The sequence below is a fragment of the Urocitellus parryii genome, chromosome 10 (genome assembly GCF_045843805.1).
Source record: "Urocitellus parryii isolate mUroPar1 chromosome 10, mUroPar1.hap1, whole genome shotgun sequence".
NCBI classification, from domain to species: domain Eukaryota; kingdom Metazoa; phylum Chordata; class Mammalia; order Rodentia; family Sciuridae; genus Urocitellus; species Urocitellus parryii.
Window position 1 is genome coordinate 104,639,735 of NC_135540.1, and position 19,541 is coordinate 104,659,275.

A 19,541-nucleotide genomic window follows, 5' to 3' on the forward strand; every position below is an offset into this window, starting at 1 on the left:
TGTGAAATTGCTGTTATTTGACTGCTATTTACTGACAAACATGGTCATTTCCCGTGAATCAAATTAATCATCATGGCTATGTGCAAAATTCAAGATGTTTTCTACATTTGCTTTTCAATTGAAATACAGGCCCCAGGCTGTAGGAATAAAAATGAGAAAAGGTAGTGCCTACCAAAAATCTTTAATAAATACCAATTCAATTTTCAAGTATATAAGTCCTAGTGTGATCTGACCACCCTGCATGTGTTTTATGCAAAATGGGTGTGAAATTTTCTGTCAGGGTGAAAACACTTTAAGAAATCTTAAAATATCATTTGATTTATATATTTACATTTTTATTAGAATTTTTCAGAATTGTCAACAATTGGACAACGTATCAGGAAATAAAACACATGAAACACCAATATCCATTAAACTTGCACCGTGTATATATTTACACATAAAGTTACTGTATATATAAAAAATATTTTCAAGGACTCATGGGCTTGGGAATATTCAAGACATTATTGCTACATTTCAATATTTACAAAAAAAGCCACAAAATAATTTCAAACATTAAGCAACTGCAAAGAAACATCTGATGTAAAAAAAATTATAAAAATATAAACTTTCAAGAATATTCAAGACAAAACTCTTAATGAAGTGCCCTGAAGTACCTAGACATCTACAATTAACAACTACTTTTCTTACCATGATCAAAGTCAATGGGAACACAAAGGAAATTTTTGGACAAAGTATGGCAAACGGCGACAATCTCTTACATGACAACACAACCCCAAAACCTGTTAACTTTGGAAAGGTGCGAGAGCATAGAACTCCAGTGCAAATGGTCACTTCCAGATCGATGGCCACACTTCTCTCTGAATGTACTCTAAGGGATGGATGAGGGGAATTGTGAAGGAGGAGACCTGACCCTTGCAAGACAACACACCAATCTTGCTATGTATGCATTTACTTCTTCTATTGGGCGGCGATGAGAAGCAGGGGTCAGGTAAACTACAAGAATCATATCCAGGTTACAGCCTAAAGGGTAGAATTTAAATACGTTTCAGCGGAACATAGCATTACATAACGTCTAAGCAATGGGTACAGTATGTTGAGTATAAATAACAGAGTGCCTTAAGTGCGGGTGGACGGCAGATAAATAGGTCCTTAGGCACTCTGCTTCTGATAGCCTCTATGCCAGCTACTCTAGACAGCAGAGAAATAGGACTGATGAAGGAAGCCGAGTTACTCCTCGGGTACTGAAGGACCCTCTTGGACTCAAGTCAAAAATGGTCCCTTGTCTACACGCATTCACACAAGCACATGCATACGCAGGTATACAGATACTGGCCCGACATCCAGGATGTGTCTGTAAAGGAGGCTGAATCTTTCACTTCCAGCTTTACATCAGAATCTTTAACATCAGATTCCACACTAAGATAGCATTGCTTTCTCCTTCCTGCGGGAATCGTGCTATGGTAAATCAGTCACTTTTTCAAACAGCATCAAATCCATTGGGTACAATGCCATTCTGCAGCTAGGAGGCTTGTTCTGGAGAATCTGTAGAGCAAGTTCATTGGCTAAAAAGAGGAGGTTTTGTTAAGACTGTGCTTGGCAGTTACATGTTTTTTTTTTTTTTTTTCCTTAACAAACAATCAAGTCAGTATTAACTGTTTCCTTTGAGCTTGTTTGGCTCTTCATCTATTCCTATACACAATGGACACAACACCAGGGTTGTACACAGAAACCAAACCTCGTGGGTTCCCCCCTCCAACGTGTAAATGCGTACAACCTATTGATGAGTATATACAATCGCTGGCTAGGGAGGCCTTGTCTTCAATTCAACTCCCTAATAGCAGACTCTATTTCAAAAATCAGGTCAGTTATACAAAAGCTCATGCAGTGGTCCACAGCAGAGTGTCTTTATTCCTGTTTGGGGGGCATTTTTCCATGGCCTAGGTCTCATTCTCAGCATGAAATACTAGATTTCTCAAGCCCAGATGTTCCTGCTTGTGTCCTTTGTTCTAATGATGTTCTATTTTCTACATAAAGGATTTAGGCTGCAGTTTCTGATCCTGCATCTTCTTATCATTATGGATGGTTCCATAGGCCAACTGTGACTATTTCTATGTATTTAATAAACTAACAACCGTATTTTTGACCAGAATTAGAGAAGCATTGGGAAGAACTTTGGGCATCTAGCCCATCTCCCCCTACCTTTCTTTAAATCAGAATTTCCTTCTGTTTATAGTAGGAGCTACTTGGGAATATATACAGTTCGAACCTTTGTAATGGGATGGTGGCTGATGACCAAAAAAAAAAAAAAAAAACAAATCATCATCAGCCACTAAAGTGTGCTCATAAAGACAGGATTACAGTAGGGGGCCCACTACCCTGGAGTAGGATGCGAGTCGAAGGAGAATAAAATAACCATCATGGAAGCCAAAAGAATGGGGATTTCTCCTGCAGGGCAGACCCTGTCCGTATGCTGGCTCTGCTCAGACATCTTCGTGCACAAGCAGGGGCTGGGTAGAAGAAGCACTGCTGCCGACGGAATTGACCCTCACGGAATGGTCCACCACGGGATTCTCTGGGTTGGGGTTGAAGTTTGCTAAATTGGAGTAAATCTGAGGAAAATAAGCCCACAGTCAATACAGCAGTCCCGGCAAGCAACACAGCAACCAAGGGGCACCTATCACTTGAGAACCACCAGTAACAGACCACGACTGTTGAAGAGAGGTGGTTTCCAAGAACTTGGTGGCTAATACCCAAATCATATTAACAAAACAAATACAGGCTTTGATTCCTCTCCTCTTTCCCAAAGAAATAATTTTACACAAGAAGTATAATAGGGCTGGGGATGTGGCTCAAGCGGTAGCTGGGTTTGATCCTCAGCACCACATAAAAATAAAATAAAGATGTTGTGTCCACCGAAAACTAAAAAATAAATATTAAAAAAAAATTCTCTCTCTCCAAAAAAATAAGTATAATAATTTTACACAAGAAGCAGTGGAAGGATGTAAGCAAGTCTAGCTCTCCTGATGGGAAACATCTGGGAACAGGCACTCTCTAACCTATTAAAAAGGTTTACAAATCCCCGTAGCCAACTGCGACCCAACTGCAGATGTAATTTGCTGAGAAGCTCATAGCTCTACCAGGGATCTTCTGTCAGGAATCAAAGCACTTGGGTGGAAAATGCTGTTTAATTTGAAATATGCTTTGACACCCTGCAGAGCAAGCTTTAACCCAGAAGTATCAGTGGCATGCTATTAGAAAAGATAGCCCCAAGCATGGAGTTCAGGGGGAAAAACATCTGAGTCAAATAAGAATCGCTAATTCTCCTTAAAAGCAGGAGAGGAAATAATGGATTTGAGTTTTCACCATCCCCCCCCCCCCAAAGTCACGGGGATGGAGTTCCCAACTTCAAACAACTCTTCCTTCCTTCAATACAGCTTGTGGCATGACAGTCCTCTGCCACTGTGGGCTATGTCCACTTGCACAGAAGGCTAATAACTTCACCGCAGTCACAAGCTGCTGCTTCAGTGCCTTTATTCTAGTTGACATCACCCCAACCCTCCCAGGGATGAACGGCCCTGACATGAGACGGAAACCATACTGACCCCCTGACTGACAACTGGGTGGAGGAGGGAACAAGGCAAATCCTTAAGCGGACTCCTGTTTCCACACTTCAGAGTACACAGCCCTCCACCCCCAGCCCTCCTTGTCTCTCATCCTTCTCTGGCTCAGATCAGGGGAAGTGGGCAGAAAGAACTGGTTTCCATTGCTTTCCTCCCACTGCATGAAGCCCGGTTTACAACCCAAGTCAAGGAGAGGTTTTGGGGAGCCCCACCCCTGAACCTGAGGATGACACAGCTGGAACTGGGAGAACAGGGACTCTACACCTGGCCAGCGGACTCACATGATTGGTGCTCTCTGAAATCTGCTTCTCGATAAGCTGAACAATCTGCTTGAACGTTGGCCTTTTCAGGGGATCAGCATCCCAACAAGTCTTCATAATGTCATACCTGCAAAACGGACATTAACTATCACTCCTGTCTTCCCAGGGAATGCCATGCAACCACTTCCGTGAGAATCCCAGGGCTATCCCCCTGGACACAAGATGACATATGCAAACACTGTCTGTGTGAGACATTGTCAAAAGTTTCCATAGTTTTGGAGACAAGAGATTATGAAAAGAAACTACAGCAATGACATTTGATCAGGGTGGTCACAAAAGGAACCAAGTGACATTTCAAACAGTGTAAACCCTTGACATCTGAGTTTCTGTCCAAAAAAAGAAAATGAAAGGGGGAAAATATCATCTAAAAGAAAGACTTCTTGACCCTTACATTTCAGCAGGGGCATGCTCAGGGCTGAGCATCCGAAAACCTTCCTTGATCATCTTGTAGAACTTGGAATCGACCGGCATTCCAGGGTAGGGGCTGCTTCCTGAAGCACAAACAGTTGGCAAACCACAATCATCAACTACAAGTGCACAGCACATTCATGAAATCTCAAGAACTTCTGAATCTAACAATGGTGTCATTATCAAGGATGCTATTACCTAAAGAGAAGAGCTCCCACAGAAAAATCCCATAGGACCAGACATCGCTTTCAAATGTGTACACACAGTTGAAGATGCTTTCTGGGGCCATCCACTTCACAGGAAGCCGGGCCTAGGAGGGAAGCACAGCAGATTCAACCATGTTAATGAAGAAGCTCAAAAAAGCAGAACAGGAAATATTCCTGCAAAAATCTCTCCCACGGAAAGATGGGAATGAGAACCTGAGTACCACCGCACAAGACCTTTGGCCTACATGATCTCAGATGATGCCCACAACCTGTGGAATGGGTGGCTCATTTAGGATGGGGACCTGGAGTCAGTACAGCACAGTGAGTGAGAATACAGAAGTCAGACAAACAAGCATGGGTTCTAATCCTGGCTCTACCACTGACTTTCAGTGAGGCAGGGACCGCCCCGTTGCCAGTGAATGTTTCCCTTGTAATAACAGAAACATGGCTCCCCACAAGTAGGACTACATTTCCCAGACTGCTTTGCAACTACTTGTAGCCCTGAGGCTTCCTTTTTGGGATTAAGTGAGGAAGTGTTGTGTGGTGGCTTTAGAAAAGCCTCCTTAAAATACAGTGGGCCTCTTCCCTCTTTCTTGGAGTGTTGTTTCCTCCACCTTGCCTTTTGGTTGTAATAGCTGGCTTTCTATCTTATCTGGTGGTTACCCTGGACCATGAAGACAAGGGCTACACCCAAGAAGGGCCAAACTTGGAAAGATAGAAGGAATTGGTTCCAAGCACCCTCGCCTGCAACCCTTAGCCTTCTTTTGTTTTCTGTCATATACAACCCAAACTATCTCTCACTAATACGTTGGAAAAATCATTTAAGTATTGATAATTAAGCCTTAGAATCTTCTTCTATAAAACAAAAAGCAACACTTCTCTTTTTTTTCATGATTTGTTTCAGGGCACATAGATGTGGGTAAAAATGCTTAGCCTTTTCTAATACTTAAAAAAAAATAAAATAAAAACAATCATCTAGCAAAGTGAGTACTCAATAATGGCTTGTGATGATTATGGCTGTTCTGAGTTGGGGAGAGGCAGGTTCAGGGCTGAAGTCCAACAGCTGGACTTCACATCTGAATCCTCCCACTAAGGTCTAACAAAACTTTCTGTGACTGTTCCTCTTAGAGACTGGATTTCCGGATATTAATCTACCATAAAAAGCTAAATCAATCCTTCTCTTAATCCGTTTAGGATTGAAAACTGGGAAGACACTTATTTCCAGTCTTAAAGTTATTTTAGTTGGCTAAAAAAATAAAAAATAAATAAAAGCCTTCCGATATCCCTCCCCAGATTTTGTGCTAAAGCTGCAGAATGGGGCTCTTAACCTGAGATCGATAGGTATCTTGAACTATGGGCCTGTGTACTTGGAAGGTAAAAAAAAAAAGAAAGAAAGAAATACATCCTATTTTCACTAACTTCTAAGTGAAGCCTAGCATTTCCTTTAAAAAATTACAAATGAAGGTAGTAAACCACAGTAGCATTTGTAGTACCGTGATTTGTCCAACAAGAGTAATCACAGATATCCTCATATCCTATTAGAATTTACAAGTATTTCAAAACAACATTTACATTCATCACCACTTTGAAATTACAATAGTTTTGTAATAGAATATGTAGCTCTATGTATAACAGAGAAACGTATGCATTGACATATCACAAATTTACTTTTTAAAATTTGATAACTGAAATCAGTGTAATGGCTTTCCTTGGTAATCTTCTGTATTTTATTTTATGCATTTAAAACAGTATTCTAACAAGGGAGCTATACACTTCACTAGGCTCTGAAAGGGCCCATGGCATAAAAATGACTAAGAACTTCCATGTATTGGGAGAATTTTCAGAGAACCTGACATAGCAAGGAAATCTCAAATGATGATGACTTAAATTAGGGGGCAGTAACATGTTATGTTTCCTTGTTTTTTTAACTTACTTCATAAATTCTCTTTACTGAGTAGCCTGAGAGCAATGTTGGTGATTGGTGAGTTCAACTGACTTGGGCTGAAGTGCAAGGTCTAGAGGTCTGGTGGGGCCTCACCCACCCTGTCAATCACAGTAAACAGTGAATAAGAAGCTGTGGCATAAGTACTATCACAATGACTTAGACTTAGTATTAGACCAGGAGGAAGAGAAGTTGATTTTATTAGCTTTCCTAGTGATGATAGATGGCCTCCGGGGAGCTTTTTCAGAATGATGTGCTTGGGTATGGGGATTAAACCCAGCCACACTTTTATAAAAACCAAGTCGAGCACAGCCTACCAACAGAGATGCTACGGTAATGGAGGAGAAAATGTTACATTATGGTAAGGGACACAAAAATTTACCTCCAGGAATAAATCTGGACTTTGGAAACGGGCCTGGGAAAATAAGCATAGAAGAATATATATAAAGGAGGGTACGTTTTCCATACCAATGGGAGACTGCTCTGAAAAATCAGGATTTCTGGTTTCAGCCTCTACTGACCAGTGTCATCTCAGATTAAAAAAAAAAAAAAAAAATCACTACTGTATACCATGCCTTAGTTTCTGTAACTAATAAAAATAGAAAAATACCACATTCTAAAAGCATGGTTTGTCCTGAGGATATAATAAAAACCGGCAATGAAATAAAGCACTTTAAAAAAATTTACCATGTTCTACAAACCAATTATTATTTATGAACCTACTTAATAGCCCTCTATTGATTATAAGATCCAACATTCTATACAGCTAATTCTGAACAGGATTTCAGATTGTAATCACTTTCATATAGCATGTCAATCTCTAAAAAAAATTCTGTTGCTGTGACCTTCAGGTCTACATTTGCTACACTTGAGCAAAATCAAGTTCATTGCTATTCTCAGAGACTATAATGAAAATTAAGGCTATTTCTGTTTCTTTCACATGCCCCATAATTACACAATTAGAATTAGGAATTGTATTATCAAATGTTAGTAGTGAAATGTTCAACATTCCATGCAAATTTTGCTGAAGTACACTTAATTTGACTGCTAAAATGCATGATATTTCAAGGTAGAATTTGCATTATGAAAATCTTAGAAAACAATTCTTATTAAAACTTGAAACTAAAAATCGTTTGCAGGACTGTCAGGCAGAGAATGGGTACTCACATTTCCTTTAACCACATAATTAGAATCATTCTTGATGTCTCTGGCTAGACCAAAATCACAAATCTTTGTGATTCGACCATGAGTAAGGAGGATATTTCTGGCTGCCAAGTCTCTGTGAATACACTAATAGTTTGGGGGAAAAAAAGAAAAAAGAAAAAAAACATTAAAATTCATTTTACCTTTCAAAGAGTGAAAACTATTTTTGATACTAGAATGCTACTTACATTCTAAAACACCCAAAACTTTTGTTTTAAAGTATTTAGTGCACCAAAAATAAAAATCAAAATTATGCCTTGAATGTTCATATTTTTGGTTCACATTATCAGCATCCTAATTACTATAATCACTTTCAAAACGAATTCTGATAAATGTCCCCCCAGTACTGTTTTCATTCATAGGAAAATATATAATAGTCAAGCTGCATCAATTTTAAACTGAAAATTTTGCATGCACCACTTTTAATGTCCTTTCAGTGGACCTCCTAAAATACCTTGGCAAGTTCAATTTGAAACCTCCCAAAGATGTAAGGAACAGAGTCTTTATTTCAGCTCTCCTATATACTCTTTTAGTTTGGTAATTGTTTGGAAATGTCACCAGTGATTAGGGGCTGTGACCTTGTTCTCTTTGGTCATTCTTATTTCTTATAGAATTCTTCTCACCCTTCCAGATCTATGTTCCTTGTTTTGGTCCCATCATTCTCTTCCCATCCCCATCCTTTCCAAATTTACTATTCTCTCTGATTTCCTATTTTCTGATACTTCATAAGCTATGCATATAATATTTCAGGTCTAACTTCAATGAAATCTAACATATATGCTTCACCAAGCATAGCAACTATGAGGTACACCCCTGCTTTTGCTGATATAATATTATCCTACTGTTTTCAAGAAGCATATACTATATCCTAAAGCCAAAAATTTTAAATGAATTCACTGCATATAAAAGAATATTCATGGAAAACTCATTTAGACAGGTTTGCACTTTAAAGCTTATGAATTAGAACAGGAATTCCAAAGAGACAGCAGTTGGAACATGAAGAAACTAAATTTCCTCTGCATTTGGTTACCACACTTCAAAATGACACTCTGCATTCTAACTAGGGCTCTAAAATGCTCTCTTCTCAAAAGAAAAAAAAAAAAGAAGACTGACTCTTCCCAGATCATTCCCACTTACGTTCTTTGAGGCAAGGAAAGCCATGCCCTTTGCCACCTGGTAAGAAAAGCTCAGCAAGTCTTCCAGGTCAAGGGCCAGTTCATCGTCCTCCATGATGGCGGGAGTCACTTCTCTTTCTATATATGAGCCTGTTAGGAAGACAGAGATTTTCTTAGCAATTACAGCTTCAAAGGTTGGGAATAGATAGTGGCAATGACAATACCAAAGGTTGACCATCAGTGAGCAGATGTAAACTTGCAGGCAAATCACCTCCCCAGTATTGAGGAAAGGTAGATAGTGAAATACAAAGCCAATATTCAACAACCTTGGACTGGGTTACAAAATCCTTAGGACACAGGTTGGAGACTTAATTTTTAAAATGGTGTGTGTGTGTGTGTGCGCGTGTGTGTGTGTGTGTGTGTGTATGTATATATATAGGTACCCACCTATTCTTGCAGATCTCCTTTTGTCTGCTTTGGTTGGGACAACATAAGACACTCCAGGCTTCATGTCCATGTACTCATTACTACTGTCATTGCTAGGAGAGACAAAGTACCCATCAGGTCATGTCTGAAAAGAGTGGGGAGGTGGGCTGGGGGAGCACGAGAGGACAGGATTCATCTCCTCATCCATTTTGTTAATTATGGGCTGCTTTTACTGGAGGAAAGCAATACTTGGAGAGTAAAAATCATGTTCTATAAGACATCAGCTTTTTAATATTCAATACAAGGGTGCAATCCCCAGGAATTAGATGTCCTTTTGTGGGGACGTGGGTTAGAAGTGTTCCATCTCTAGACATGGTGGATTTAACAGGAAACAGAGAGCCAAAAACATGATCTCACAGTAACTTCAAAACTTTCTAAATTAGCGCCCCCACTCCCCCCTCCCCAAGATTCAAGATGAAGAACAAGAGCTTTGGAGTCGTGTTAGTGGGGAGATGGTTAACATATAGCGACTGATAGGAGAAGGTTTAAAAAAACCAAGTTTGGTTCAGATAAACACCAATAATTTGGATGATTTTCTGAACCATCTGGACCTCTTGAATCTGCAACATTTGGCTGGAGAGTCTTCAAGATTTCTAGTACTTCCTGCTTCTGATTAGCATAGAAACACCATGACAACAACCTCCTTCAGAGTATGCTGGTGGCTCCAAACCCATATGGGATCCCAAAGCACAAAGAACATCACATAGGACTGCACAATTCAGGCCATTGTTCCAGAAAGTTAAAAAATACATACAGGACCAAGCTTTTAGAAATAAGACAAAGTGGCTCGTGTCTTCACATAAAGAATACATGCTCAGGAGAAACTAGAAAGGTAGTTTTACAGTATTTTCCTACCACTTTACTCAAGTTTTTAGGACTGAAAACAAAAAATAAAAAAACTCCCCCTTTTAAGCTTTAGCCAGAGGCATAAAAAAAATGGCTTTAAAGGGTAACTGCTTATCAATGATATTGACCAAGGCCTGGTACGAGTTCACGAGGCAGTCTTATCATTTCAAAACGTAAGAGATAAAAAATTTTATTTTCTCTGGGATGGAGCCCAGGGCTTCTCAGATGCTGAGGATACACTCTGCAACTGAGTTCTACCCCTAGACTCTGGAGGAAAATTTAAAAGGAGAGGGGAAATCCGCACATTACTGCAGCAATACAAGGAAAGGGACTGGGTGTGACTAGGATTGTCACTGAGCCCGGTGAATTCAGAGGTCTTGAAGGGTGGTTTTTCAGAAAGGAAGAACAGGCAAGTGAAGGCTGTGTACGTGTCTACACTGGCTGTCAACAGAACCTAAAGTTCTTGACACACTATTCAGCTTCAGAATGGTGCTGCGGCTGAAAGGGAGGAGAATTAGGTCCAGAACTTCTGTAAATGTGCTAAAGCAGTTATGCTTCTTAGAGCGCGATGAATTCAATGGGGAATCGGTCAGATAGGGGTGATTCAGTGGCTGATGGCAAAAAAAAACCCTTCACGTAGAGATGCATTCAGTGCTCTTCACCATTCTGTTAGAAGTTTTAAAGGACTTTACTGTGACAACTTGACAGTTTCTAGCATTTTCCTATAAACAGTCTCACTGTAAAGCCATACTGTGGTACCAAGCTCAACAGTACAAATGGAAACACACAGGCAAGGACAGAACCATGATAAAAGAAACAGGTACAGAATCCATTCAGTCAGAGAAAATTTAGGCTTAGGAAAAAAATCTAAACACGCACTTTAAAAAAAAAAAGAAAAAAAAAAAGAATCAGCAAACACCTAAGTTCACCATGATTTGAATCCTCAGAAACACTATTTGAACTTCCTAAACAGTTAATCACATTTAAATAATTTAATAATTCTGATTTCACACTTCAGAGTACCTGGTTCATTTTTTAAAGAATCAGCCTTGATTGCAAACCCTTATGACCCCACAAACTGCCTGTCAACAGCTGACTATTTATGCAAATCAGTCTTACCAGGAAGACTCCTTTGAATGCAGAAGATTCTTATAAAGTGCTGCGTCTACCTGATCTTCCTGCTTGGAACAAATAAATGAATCACGTTTTCTTCTCAAAAAATTCAAAAGATCACCATAGCAACAATATTCTGTAATGACCAGGGTCGGTCCTACAAAGACATAAGAAAAGGTTAGAAACAGGTGAAATCTCTCTTAGATAATTCTGCCTCCTGTGAGCATCGCCATGGCCATTAACACCCACCTTCCATGGCTGAGCCACTTAATCCCAATAAAATTCTATCTATTAACATCACTTATCAGAAAAGTGACACACGTGGAGTAAAATAAAACAAGAAAGCACCTATCTACCTGAATTTCTAAGTGGCATGAGCATCAGGAGCCAAGCAGGACTGCTGCTTTTGCAGATAGCAGAACCTTTGAAAGCAGTAACTTCCATCAAAGATTCCTACGTGAAGCCTTTGATTCATTTCTGTTTACAGCAGGGCTTCCCTTACTCTCGGTAATGTTATTATGGAAATGAAGAGCCCAAACTGCAGCACAGTAGGAAAATCAACCACTAGGAACAGCCAGCTGAGACCAGACTGGAAAGTGGGCGAAAACCTGAAATGACCCGTGTTCTGCGCACGACTAGTTAAGATAGAGTTTTGGTGTTATGGTTGCTTGAAACCGCAGTTCTGAAGTTCATAGGCAATTAAAATTACCTTGGGTGGAAATTGTCTCATGAACAAGTCAAGATGCAGAGAAGCACCACTTGGGGACTGTTTTAAGACAGTAGCAAAAGCTATCAACCTTCTTGTGGATCTGTCCCAAAGAGGACATCTCATCCCACACTTCTGTATTCCTTTAGACCAAAGTGCCTTCTGCAAACATCATAGAAATCTCAGAGGAACTTCAATGTAGGCTTCAGAATTGGAAATTTTATTTTTAAAGAAGTGACAAGCTTGCTTCATTTGGTATATATTTGAGAACTGGGAAGCTCAGGGGTCCATTTTAAATTATGGTATGCAAGTGAACATAAACCCTTCATTGACTAATAAGCATGATGCAACAATATATAAAGCTGGCAAACAAGAAAAGTCTTCTGGTCAGAATGGGTCATTATCAATGTAACATACTTGACGATAACTGGCATAATGTCTAGGGCTGCTGTTCTTCAGGATGATAAAAGTAAAATCTTTTTTAAAATCTCATTTATTCATCAATTTGGATATTCATTTATTCTTATGATATAAATTCCCAAATATTTCTTTTTTTCTACTTACATATGGTATTTGGTACTTTCATGGAGTATAATTTGATACATGTATACAATATGTAGGAATCAGATTAGGTAATAATAAACCAGACACAGGAAAATAAATACTGCATGTTCGCACTCATTTGTGCAAGATAAAAACATTGATCATACAGAAACAGAGAGGAGGACAGAGGCTGCTAGGGGCTGGAAGGGGGAGGTAAAGAATAGAAAATGGGAACCAAATGGAGATGGAGGGAGAAGTAGCTCTAATGGTCAATCGTACAGTGGGACAACTATAGTCTATAGAGGAATAATACATGTTAAAATAACTCGGCAGAGTCTGAAGGTTCCCAACCATAAAAATAATAAAATCCACATTGTAAGAACAACAAGGAAAACAAAATTTAGCAAGAGAAAATAAAAATAGGGGTAAAAATCCTGCAAACAGTTTATAATTAAACACCATCAAAGTCATATTAAAATGTCTCTCACTTGATAATGTGACAATAAAAGGCAACTGGGCCTGGGGCTCACCTCCAATGGTACAGGCTCCGAGGAGGTTGACAATGTTCATGTGATTGCCGAGGTAGCTCAGGACCTTCAGCTCCGACATGAGGGCTTCCCGCTCCGTTAAGTGGGCGCTCGCTAGAACCGGAAACAGCTCGCTTCAGTAAACGACAAATTTGCCAAACTGGCATTGGGCGCGTGCAGTACCCTGCAAGGAACTTACGTTTGAGCATCTTCACAGCCACGGTCATGGCCGCATCCGACTTAATTAGGCCATAGGCAGTGGCCTCCACCACCTTCCCGAAGGCGCCAGCACCCAAGGTCTTCCCTTCAGAGAGGAAGACAACGAGGTGAGCAGGGGCAAGGGGACTAAAGGGCCAGCTGCAAATTTGCAAAATCAACAAAGGAATTCAAAGACGAGTGTGCCTACATATGGTTCCCTTCAGAGTTCTCTGTGCCACACCGACTTAGTTTCTGTCAAATGTCACCGAAACACTTCTGGTTTCAGGTGGAATAAAAAACAAAGGAAGCCATTGAGTTCCCTAAACTAACTGTTACATGTATACAACAGGCTGCATGGAAAGCCCCTGCTTCATACTGACCAAAACTCAGCCTGTTTCTGGGAAACTCCCATTTGTGATCATAAGGAAGTTGTGTTGGGTCTATGTACACATAATTGTTTCCATTTATCTCCTCGACAACCTTCCACTGTACTTCATACATAGGTTTCTGTGGGGAGAAAAGAAAAGACATAATCACCTTTTAATGATCAATTAAAATCACCTTTTAATGATCAATCAGTTATTATAGCACTCAGGGGAGAGAACAAATCAATGGTTACCTGTAAATATTTGTAGGTCAGAATCATCACAATGATGCACATCATACCAGCTGTGATCACGAAACCAATCAGCAAGGGCGTGAACAACGTGTGGGGATGGGTTTGCTCTAAGATGGAAGAGAAATGGGTATCACAAACTATCAGCTAGACAGGGGCTCTGCACCTTCCCAAACTGACCCACCTCTGTCTTGCAGCCCATGCATGGGACACAGCCATGAGTTTCAGATCCTCAGCCTAGCTATAGCTGACTCTCAGTATTCAAATGAATGGATAAAACTACAAGTTAAGCCAGATCACTAAGAAGTTGAGATTTCTGTATCACATGAATAATTGCATGCTGTTTTTACCACGAAAAGCAACATCTGAGTGGACTTTGTACTTCAAATTCCTGCCTTGGATCACTTTAAAATGAAATTTCCTTTATAGGTAGCTTATTATTTTCAACTTTTTGTTTTCTTGTGTTCTCCAAGTTTTCTAAACTGTGCATAAATGTATTTTATGACCAAGAAAAAATGTTCTACAAACTGTCCTTTTTATTTCTCTGAAAAATCAATAATGGAGAACAATGGAAGTTTCCTTCCTTCATTACTCAAAAAACTGAGGAAACAGAACATTTTGGCACTAGTCTTTCCCAAATCAAAAAATAAAAAAACTCAAAAAAATCCTAGGTTTCCAGTTTGTCTTCTTCTAACTTTATACGAATCCATCAGTTTGTCCTCAAGAATCATTTAATTTATGTTAGAAGAGCTGGTCATTATGAGGCAATTTTAAAGAAATGGCTGGCTCACATGGTTACACAAAGGAATGAGTTACTTTATGACATAGTGTCTGGCAAAGTATTGACCTATTTTAAAAGACTGAAATTTTAAATCGAATTTAAAATTTAAATTGCTTGAATGATGTTTGCACATAAATATATTCCCCGATTTACTTTCTACCCCCTTCTAATGGAGACAATTACAAAATATTGTATTAGTAAGAAAGAGACAACTGTTCACACGCATGAGCGTGTACACATGCACACACATAAAACATAAGATAATGTGGTTAAAATTACTCTAGTAAAAAGCATAACTTTATTGACAAGCTACTATGGAATAAAATTTGGCGAGTTTGATGACAATATGGTGTGATGCAGGCATTAGCAGAATTGACATGGTCAATGTTGGAATGGACTTAAAATCATGATTGATATGGTAGACCGAGCCTAAATATCCCCTTAAATTGGATTAAAAAGAAATATACCTTTGTTGTTACCTTTAAATGCAAAGTTAAAATAGGCAGAACTCTTGCCCACATCGTTGTGAGCCTTACACTCCACTGTGCCATTGTGCCGGAACATACTAGAATCTATAGAGCTCTGAACCACGAGTTTTCCAAACGGTGGCACAGATGAGTTTTGAATCTGCACATCCACAGCCTGTACGGGAACGGAACATCTAGAGACAAGAAAACAGCACAGGCTCACACTGGGAGAACAAACGGACACATCCAATTCATTGCATTTGCTTTACGCTTGTAACAAAGGGATTCATGATCAATAAAACTCCCTTGCAGAGTATTTAGAGTCTGATGAGGGATCGAGCACTTTTGTGGTCCAGGTAGGGACCAGAGAAGGAAAGGTACTGTAGAAGAGAAGAAAGACGAAGAGATTTTGGAGTTCGATGTGGGTTAAAATCCTGCCTTAAACACACCTATTCTGCTGACTTCTCACAGGCGATATAAATTCTCCAGGACTCAGTTTCTAGAGTGATAACACCCATGCTGGAGGATTACTAAACGGTTAGAAATGAATTATAGCAACTGCCATAGATCCTGGCATACAAGAGATCCTTAAAACAAATATTCAACACATACTAAAAGGGTGTGGCTTTATGAAAATATGAGTGGCTGAAAGGAGAGGCATAAAAGAGGAAAGCAAGAAAAATCTAGAAGGGCAAGGACAGAGAAGCCCTCAGAACTGCAGAAGCAAGGACCTGAGGTCAGGGTTCTGGGTGGGCAGGTACCGCCCACCTCTGGTGCTGCTCCACCACACTGGGAGGCAGGCTGTTCACGGCCAGACCCTGGCTGCACTACCCTGACTCCATTTCCTGTTCCTCTCTGAACACCTACCTGTGTTAGGTGTTATCTTGTCGACTATCTCTCTCCACCCCCTACCGTATGGCCTCATAAACGAGGGACCCAGTATGTTCTGTGCACTAGACCAGCACCACCTGTCACTGTTGTCCCTCTGTAAATATTTGCTGAATTGAAGACTGCAACAACCAGAGCCGTTTCCACTGTGGGCATGCTGTCCAGGGCTCTTGCTCCCCTCTTATTACTACCCCAAAGAAAACATTCCACTAAAGCTCATCCCTAAATGATCCGCCTACGAAACCTCCACTGACATGTTGTCAAAAAGAGGTCTATTTTGGGAAAAATAAAATTTCCACTTGCATCCTAACTATTCAGTTGTGATGTTAAACCGGGCTTTTAAAGCCAGAGCATAAAATAGCATTTGAAGGATAAAAAAGCAATGTTGACCCCATTTTCGTCTTCAGGTAATGTGAAGGGACAATTTAAGGCTTAAGCGTGGACTTCGAGGGAGAAGCAGAATATTGCCAGATGTTCCCTGTTCAGGGGCTGGGCACCTAATCAAGGAGAAAACCTTTATAAAAACCCGTCGCTTACAAATGCCATATGTATGTTGTAATTGCGCGATCATTACTTTTTGGTAACTTGGCAATTAACTTCTGAGGTAATTTTTTTCATGATAACTACAGCCACATTTCCCACACACATTACCTCCTGTGTATAGAATGGAAATCTAATTACTCTGTCCTGGAAAATTGCTTTATCTACCTGCAGGCTAGAAATTGCATGATAAATCCAAAAAGATAACCACCAAAATAGAGAAGTCATTCAGTAATCATTTTTCAGCCAACAAAATTAATGTCTACAAGGAAAAATATAGCCATTATCCCCACTAAACAGCCACATGGATAGGAAAAAAAAAATAACAATCAAACCGAAGCATTTTTTTCTTTAAAAAAAAAAAATCTGAACCCACATTTGATATTCAACTGGATTGTAGTCCTTCCCTTCTGCATTTTAAGTAGTGCCAAAAATAATCATCTCACCTCTGCTCCGTTCCTGTACAAAAATACCAATCTATTGTGGGCTCTGGGAATCCTGCTGCCACACACTGGAGCATGCCATTTGTGAGCCTGTCATAAGTCAGGATTTCTGGTTTTGCTGTAGGAAAAGAGAAGTGGCCATATGTCAGACGGCTGAAAAACCCCAGCAAGAATTGCCCCACTCCTCCCAATCCTTCAACCCTTTGAGGGTGTGAGGGGGTTTTGGGGAACTCGGGGGGACAAATTCAAAGGGAGAATCTGAACCAGTGAGTGGGAGATACAGAGAAGTGGACAGGAGAGTCCAGCCATGACTTTCACAATTACTGCTGCCCACACCCCATGAAGACCATCCCCACCCGCCCTGGAGATGTGACAGTCTCTGCAAAAGAGTTCGCTTGACCACCGGGCAGGTTTCTGCTTCCAGCCAGGGACAATCTGAAAAATGGCTCTGGGAAGTGCTCTCGAATCCCAACTGTTCTAAATGTACAAATCCTGCTTAAAGGATTCCTGACAGTGGGATTCAATGACGGTATCTGCCATAGGATTTCAGGTTATCATGGCAAGTGGAAGAGATGACATTAGGAACTGTTACAGGATAGGGGGCCAGAAGGGTGGTGCTGATGTAGAGCTGAATCATCCTATTTATAGGGAAGCAAAAACATAAAAAGACAAAATGTGCTTTTAACTCCAAATCTTTATTTCCCATGCAAAATACAGACAGAAAATTAGAAGAGAAAGCCAGCCCAAGAATTTTATTCATACACGTACCTAGAGTCTGGATATAATCAGCAAAAACATAAATTGTATCAGCGGGAAGGCTCTAATTTGACACTTCTATGTAACTACAATAATCAATGGATATTCAACAATTTCAAATTCTTGAAATCATTTCTGAAGTGAAAGGAAGATGAACTTATGTTCATTTGTTCTAAAGGCGATAAGCTTGAAGGCACCTAATGCTTTGAGAACAAGCCCCTAAACTGTTCATCTTGAGGACATGGTCAGTGCCCACCCATACCCTTAAAGGGATAGCAAGGAATAGGCCACATCTGAACACAGAACCATGAAGGCCAAGTGTGTGGTGGGCAATCTGAGCGCCAGCTCCCACTATTACCATTAATGGGGCTCTGCCCCTTTAAGTTTCAGAATGTCCCTCCTAATTTCTGTTTCCTCATGTGTAACATGGGAATAACAGTGGTACCCACTTCATAGGGATGTTGAGACAAGACAGATGAGACTGTGCGCACAAAGAATGACTCACAGAAAAGAAACGATGCATTTATTATTAATCATTATTACTGATTCATCCTTTTCTAATTAAAGTACCTCCCCTCCTTGGCTAATCAAGTTTTCTACAGATTAAGTTAACTGTGTCTGCCACTCTTAATACTCCCTTCAATGATCTGAAAATTGCTTCTTTAAGACAGTGAGATAATGTGCATGTGTTTTAACTGGGTGTATTGGGAATTCAATATTAATTATATTGCAACTTATAAGAGCAATAAATGGTGAGGAGACTGACGGATCAGAAGCCTAGGAAGCCTATCTCTCTAAAAGAAGGTAATACTGATAAAAGACCTCTTCGTAGAACAACCTCTCAGTAGCTCACCTCCTTGGAGGCAAAATGAGTTGGCAAGGATTGGAGTGTCCACATGCATGACACACCCACCTGTCACTCAGCCTGGCCCTGCTGATGGGCAGGCCATTTGGCAAATTTCACACAAAAGAACCACTCTCCAAAGCGATCTCAAGGTAGGAGCATCCTTGAGAGCTTGGATCCAGTGCCAGCTTTCACAAATAGAGCAAGAAGACGAGCCATCATCTTGCAAAAGCATCCATCTGGCAAGTTTCATTTAATTATCATGGGCAACTGTGTGATCAGGCTGAAAAGTAGGACATAACACAAAAAAACCAGTGGACTCTTAGGAGAATGCTACTTTGCTGAAGACTGGAGGCACCATACGGTGGGGTCTCTCTCTGGACTCGATTTAAGTGTCACCTCCTTTTTGAAGCAACCTCCAACTCTCCAAAACCAAGATGGTCTCTCTCTCCCTGTTTTGGCATCTGACACTTGCACAAAATCTCAGTCCTCCTCCTCCATCAGCTTCCCATATTCTCAGGAGCAGAAACCACATCTTATTCTTTACACCTCTGACTCCTGGCCCAGGGTCTGACCTCACAGACATATAGTAAGGGCAATCACTGGATCCCACCCAAAGGAACAAGTCTTTAAGATTCCAAAGGCATTCAATTAGAGTGACAAGAAGGGACCTGGAAGAAGAGCCAAATGGTGACTTTTCTGGGTCAGGAAGTTATTTCTACTATTCTTATAACAGACTGCTATAACATAAGAAATCCTCATATATGCCTAGCCATACGATTTTTTTTTAAATACTGAGATTAATGATGTGTAGGTCACACATTGATGACAAAGATAATGGATAGGACTCAAATGGGAATCAAGTTCATAATACAGATCTATTTCCACCTGCATTCATTTTGTCAGTTGTCCCACCCAATGCCCACTATGCCACATGAAGGACTTTTAGTGGAATTAAATATTAACACAA

The 19,541-nt window shown here is 40.2% G+C and overlaps 1 protein-coding gene across 4 annotated transcripts in view; it reads right to left on the reverse strand.

Moving 5' to 3' along the window:
- Window positions 1–2,483: 2,483 nt before the first annotated feature.
- Kit (KIT proto-oncogene, receptor tyrosine kinase) overlaps window positions 2,484–19,541 on the reverse strand; it is a 75,116-nt gene continuing 58,058 nt past the window's right edge. For 2 of the 4 annotated variants that reach the window (XM_026385661.2, XM_077803261.1), the window contains exons 8-21: window positions 16,975–17,089; window positions 15,113–15,294; window positions 13,856–13,962; window positions 13,617–13,743; window positions 13,238–13,342; window positions 13,042–13,152; window positions 11,269–11,419; window positions 9,265–9,356; window positions 8,840–8,967; window positions 7,667–7,789; window positions 4,550–4,661; window positions 4,335–4,434; window positions 3,905–4,010; window positions 2,484–2,612 (exon numbers count right to left, since the gene is read on the reverse strand). In XM_026385661.2, coding sequence (XP_026241446.1) covers window positions 2,484–2,612; window positions 3,905–4,010; window positions 4,335–4,434; window positions 4,550–4,661; window positions 7,667–7,789; window positions 8,840–8,967; window positions 9,265–9,356; window positions 11,269–11,419; window positions 13,042–13,152; window positions 13,238–13,342; window positions 13,617–13,743; window positions 13,856–13,962; window positions 15,113–15,294; window positions 16,975–17,089 — 1,688 coding nt within the window. Of the gene's footprint in view, window positions 2,613–3,904; window positions 4,011–4,334; window positions 4,435–4,549; window positions 4,662–7,666; window positions 7,790–8,839; window positions 8,968–9,264; window positions 9,357–11,268; window positions 11,420–13,041; window positions 13,153–13,237; window positions 13,343–13,616; window positions 13,744–13,855; window positions 13,963–15,100; window positions 15,295–16,974; window positions 17,090–19,541 lie in introns of all 4 variants that reach the window. The other 2 variants (XM_026385653.1, XM_077803260.1) reach the window with 1 other exon arrangement.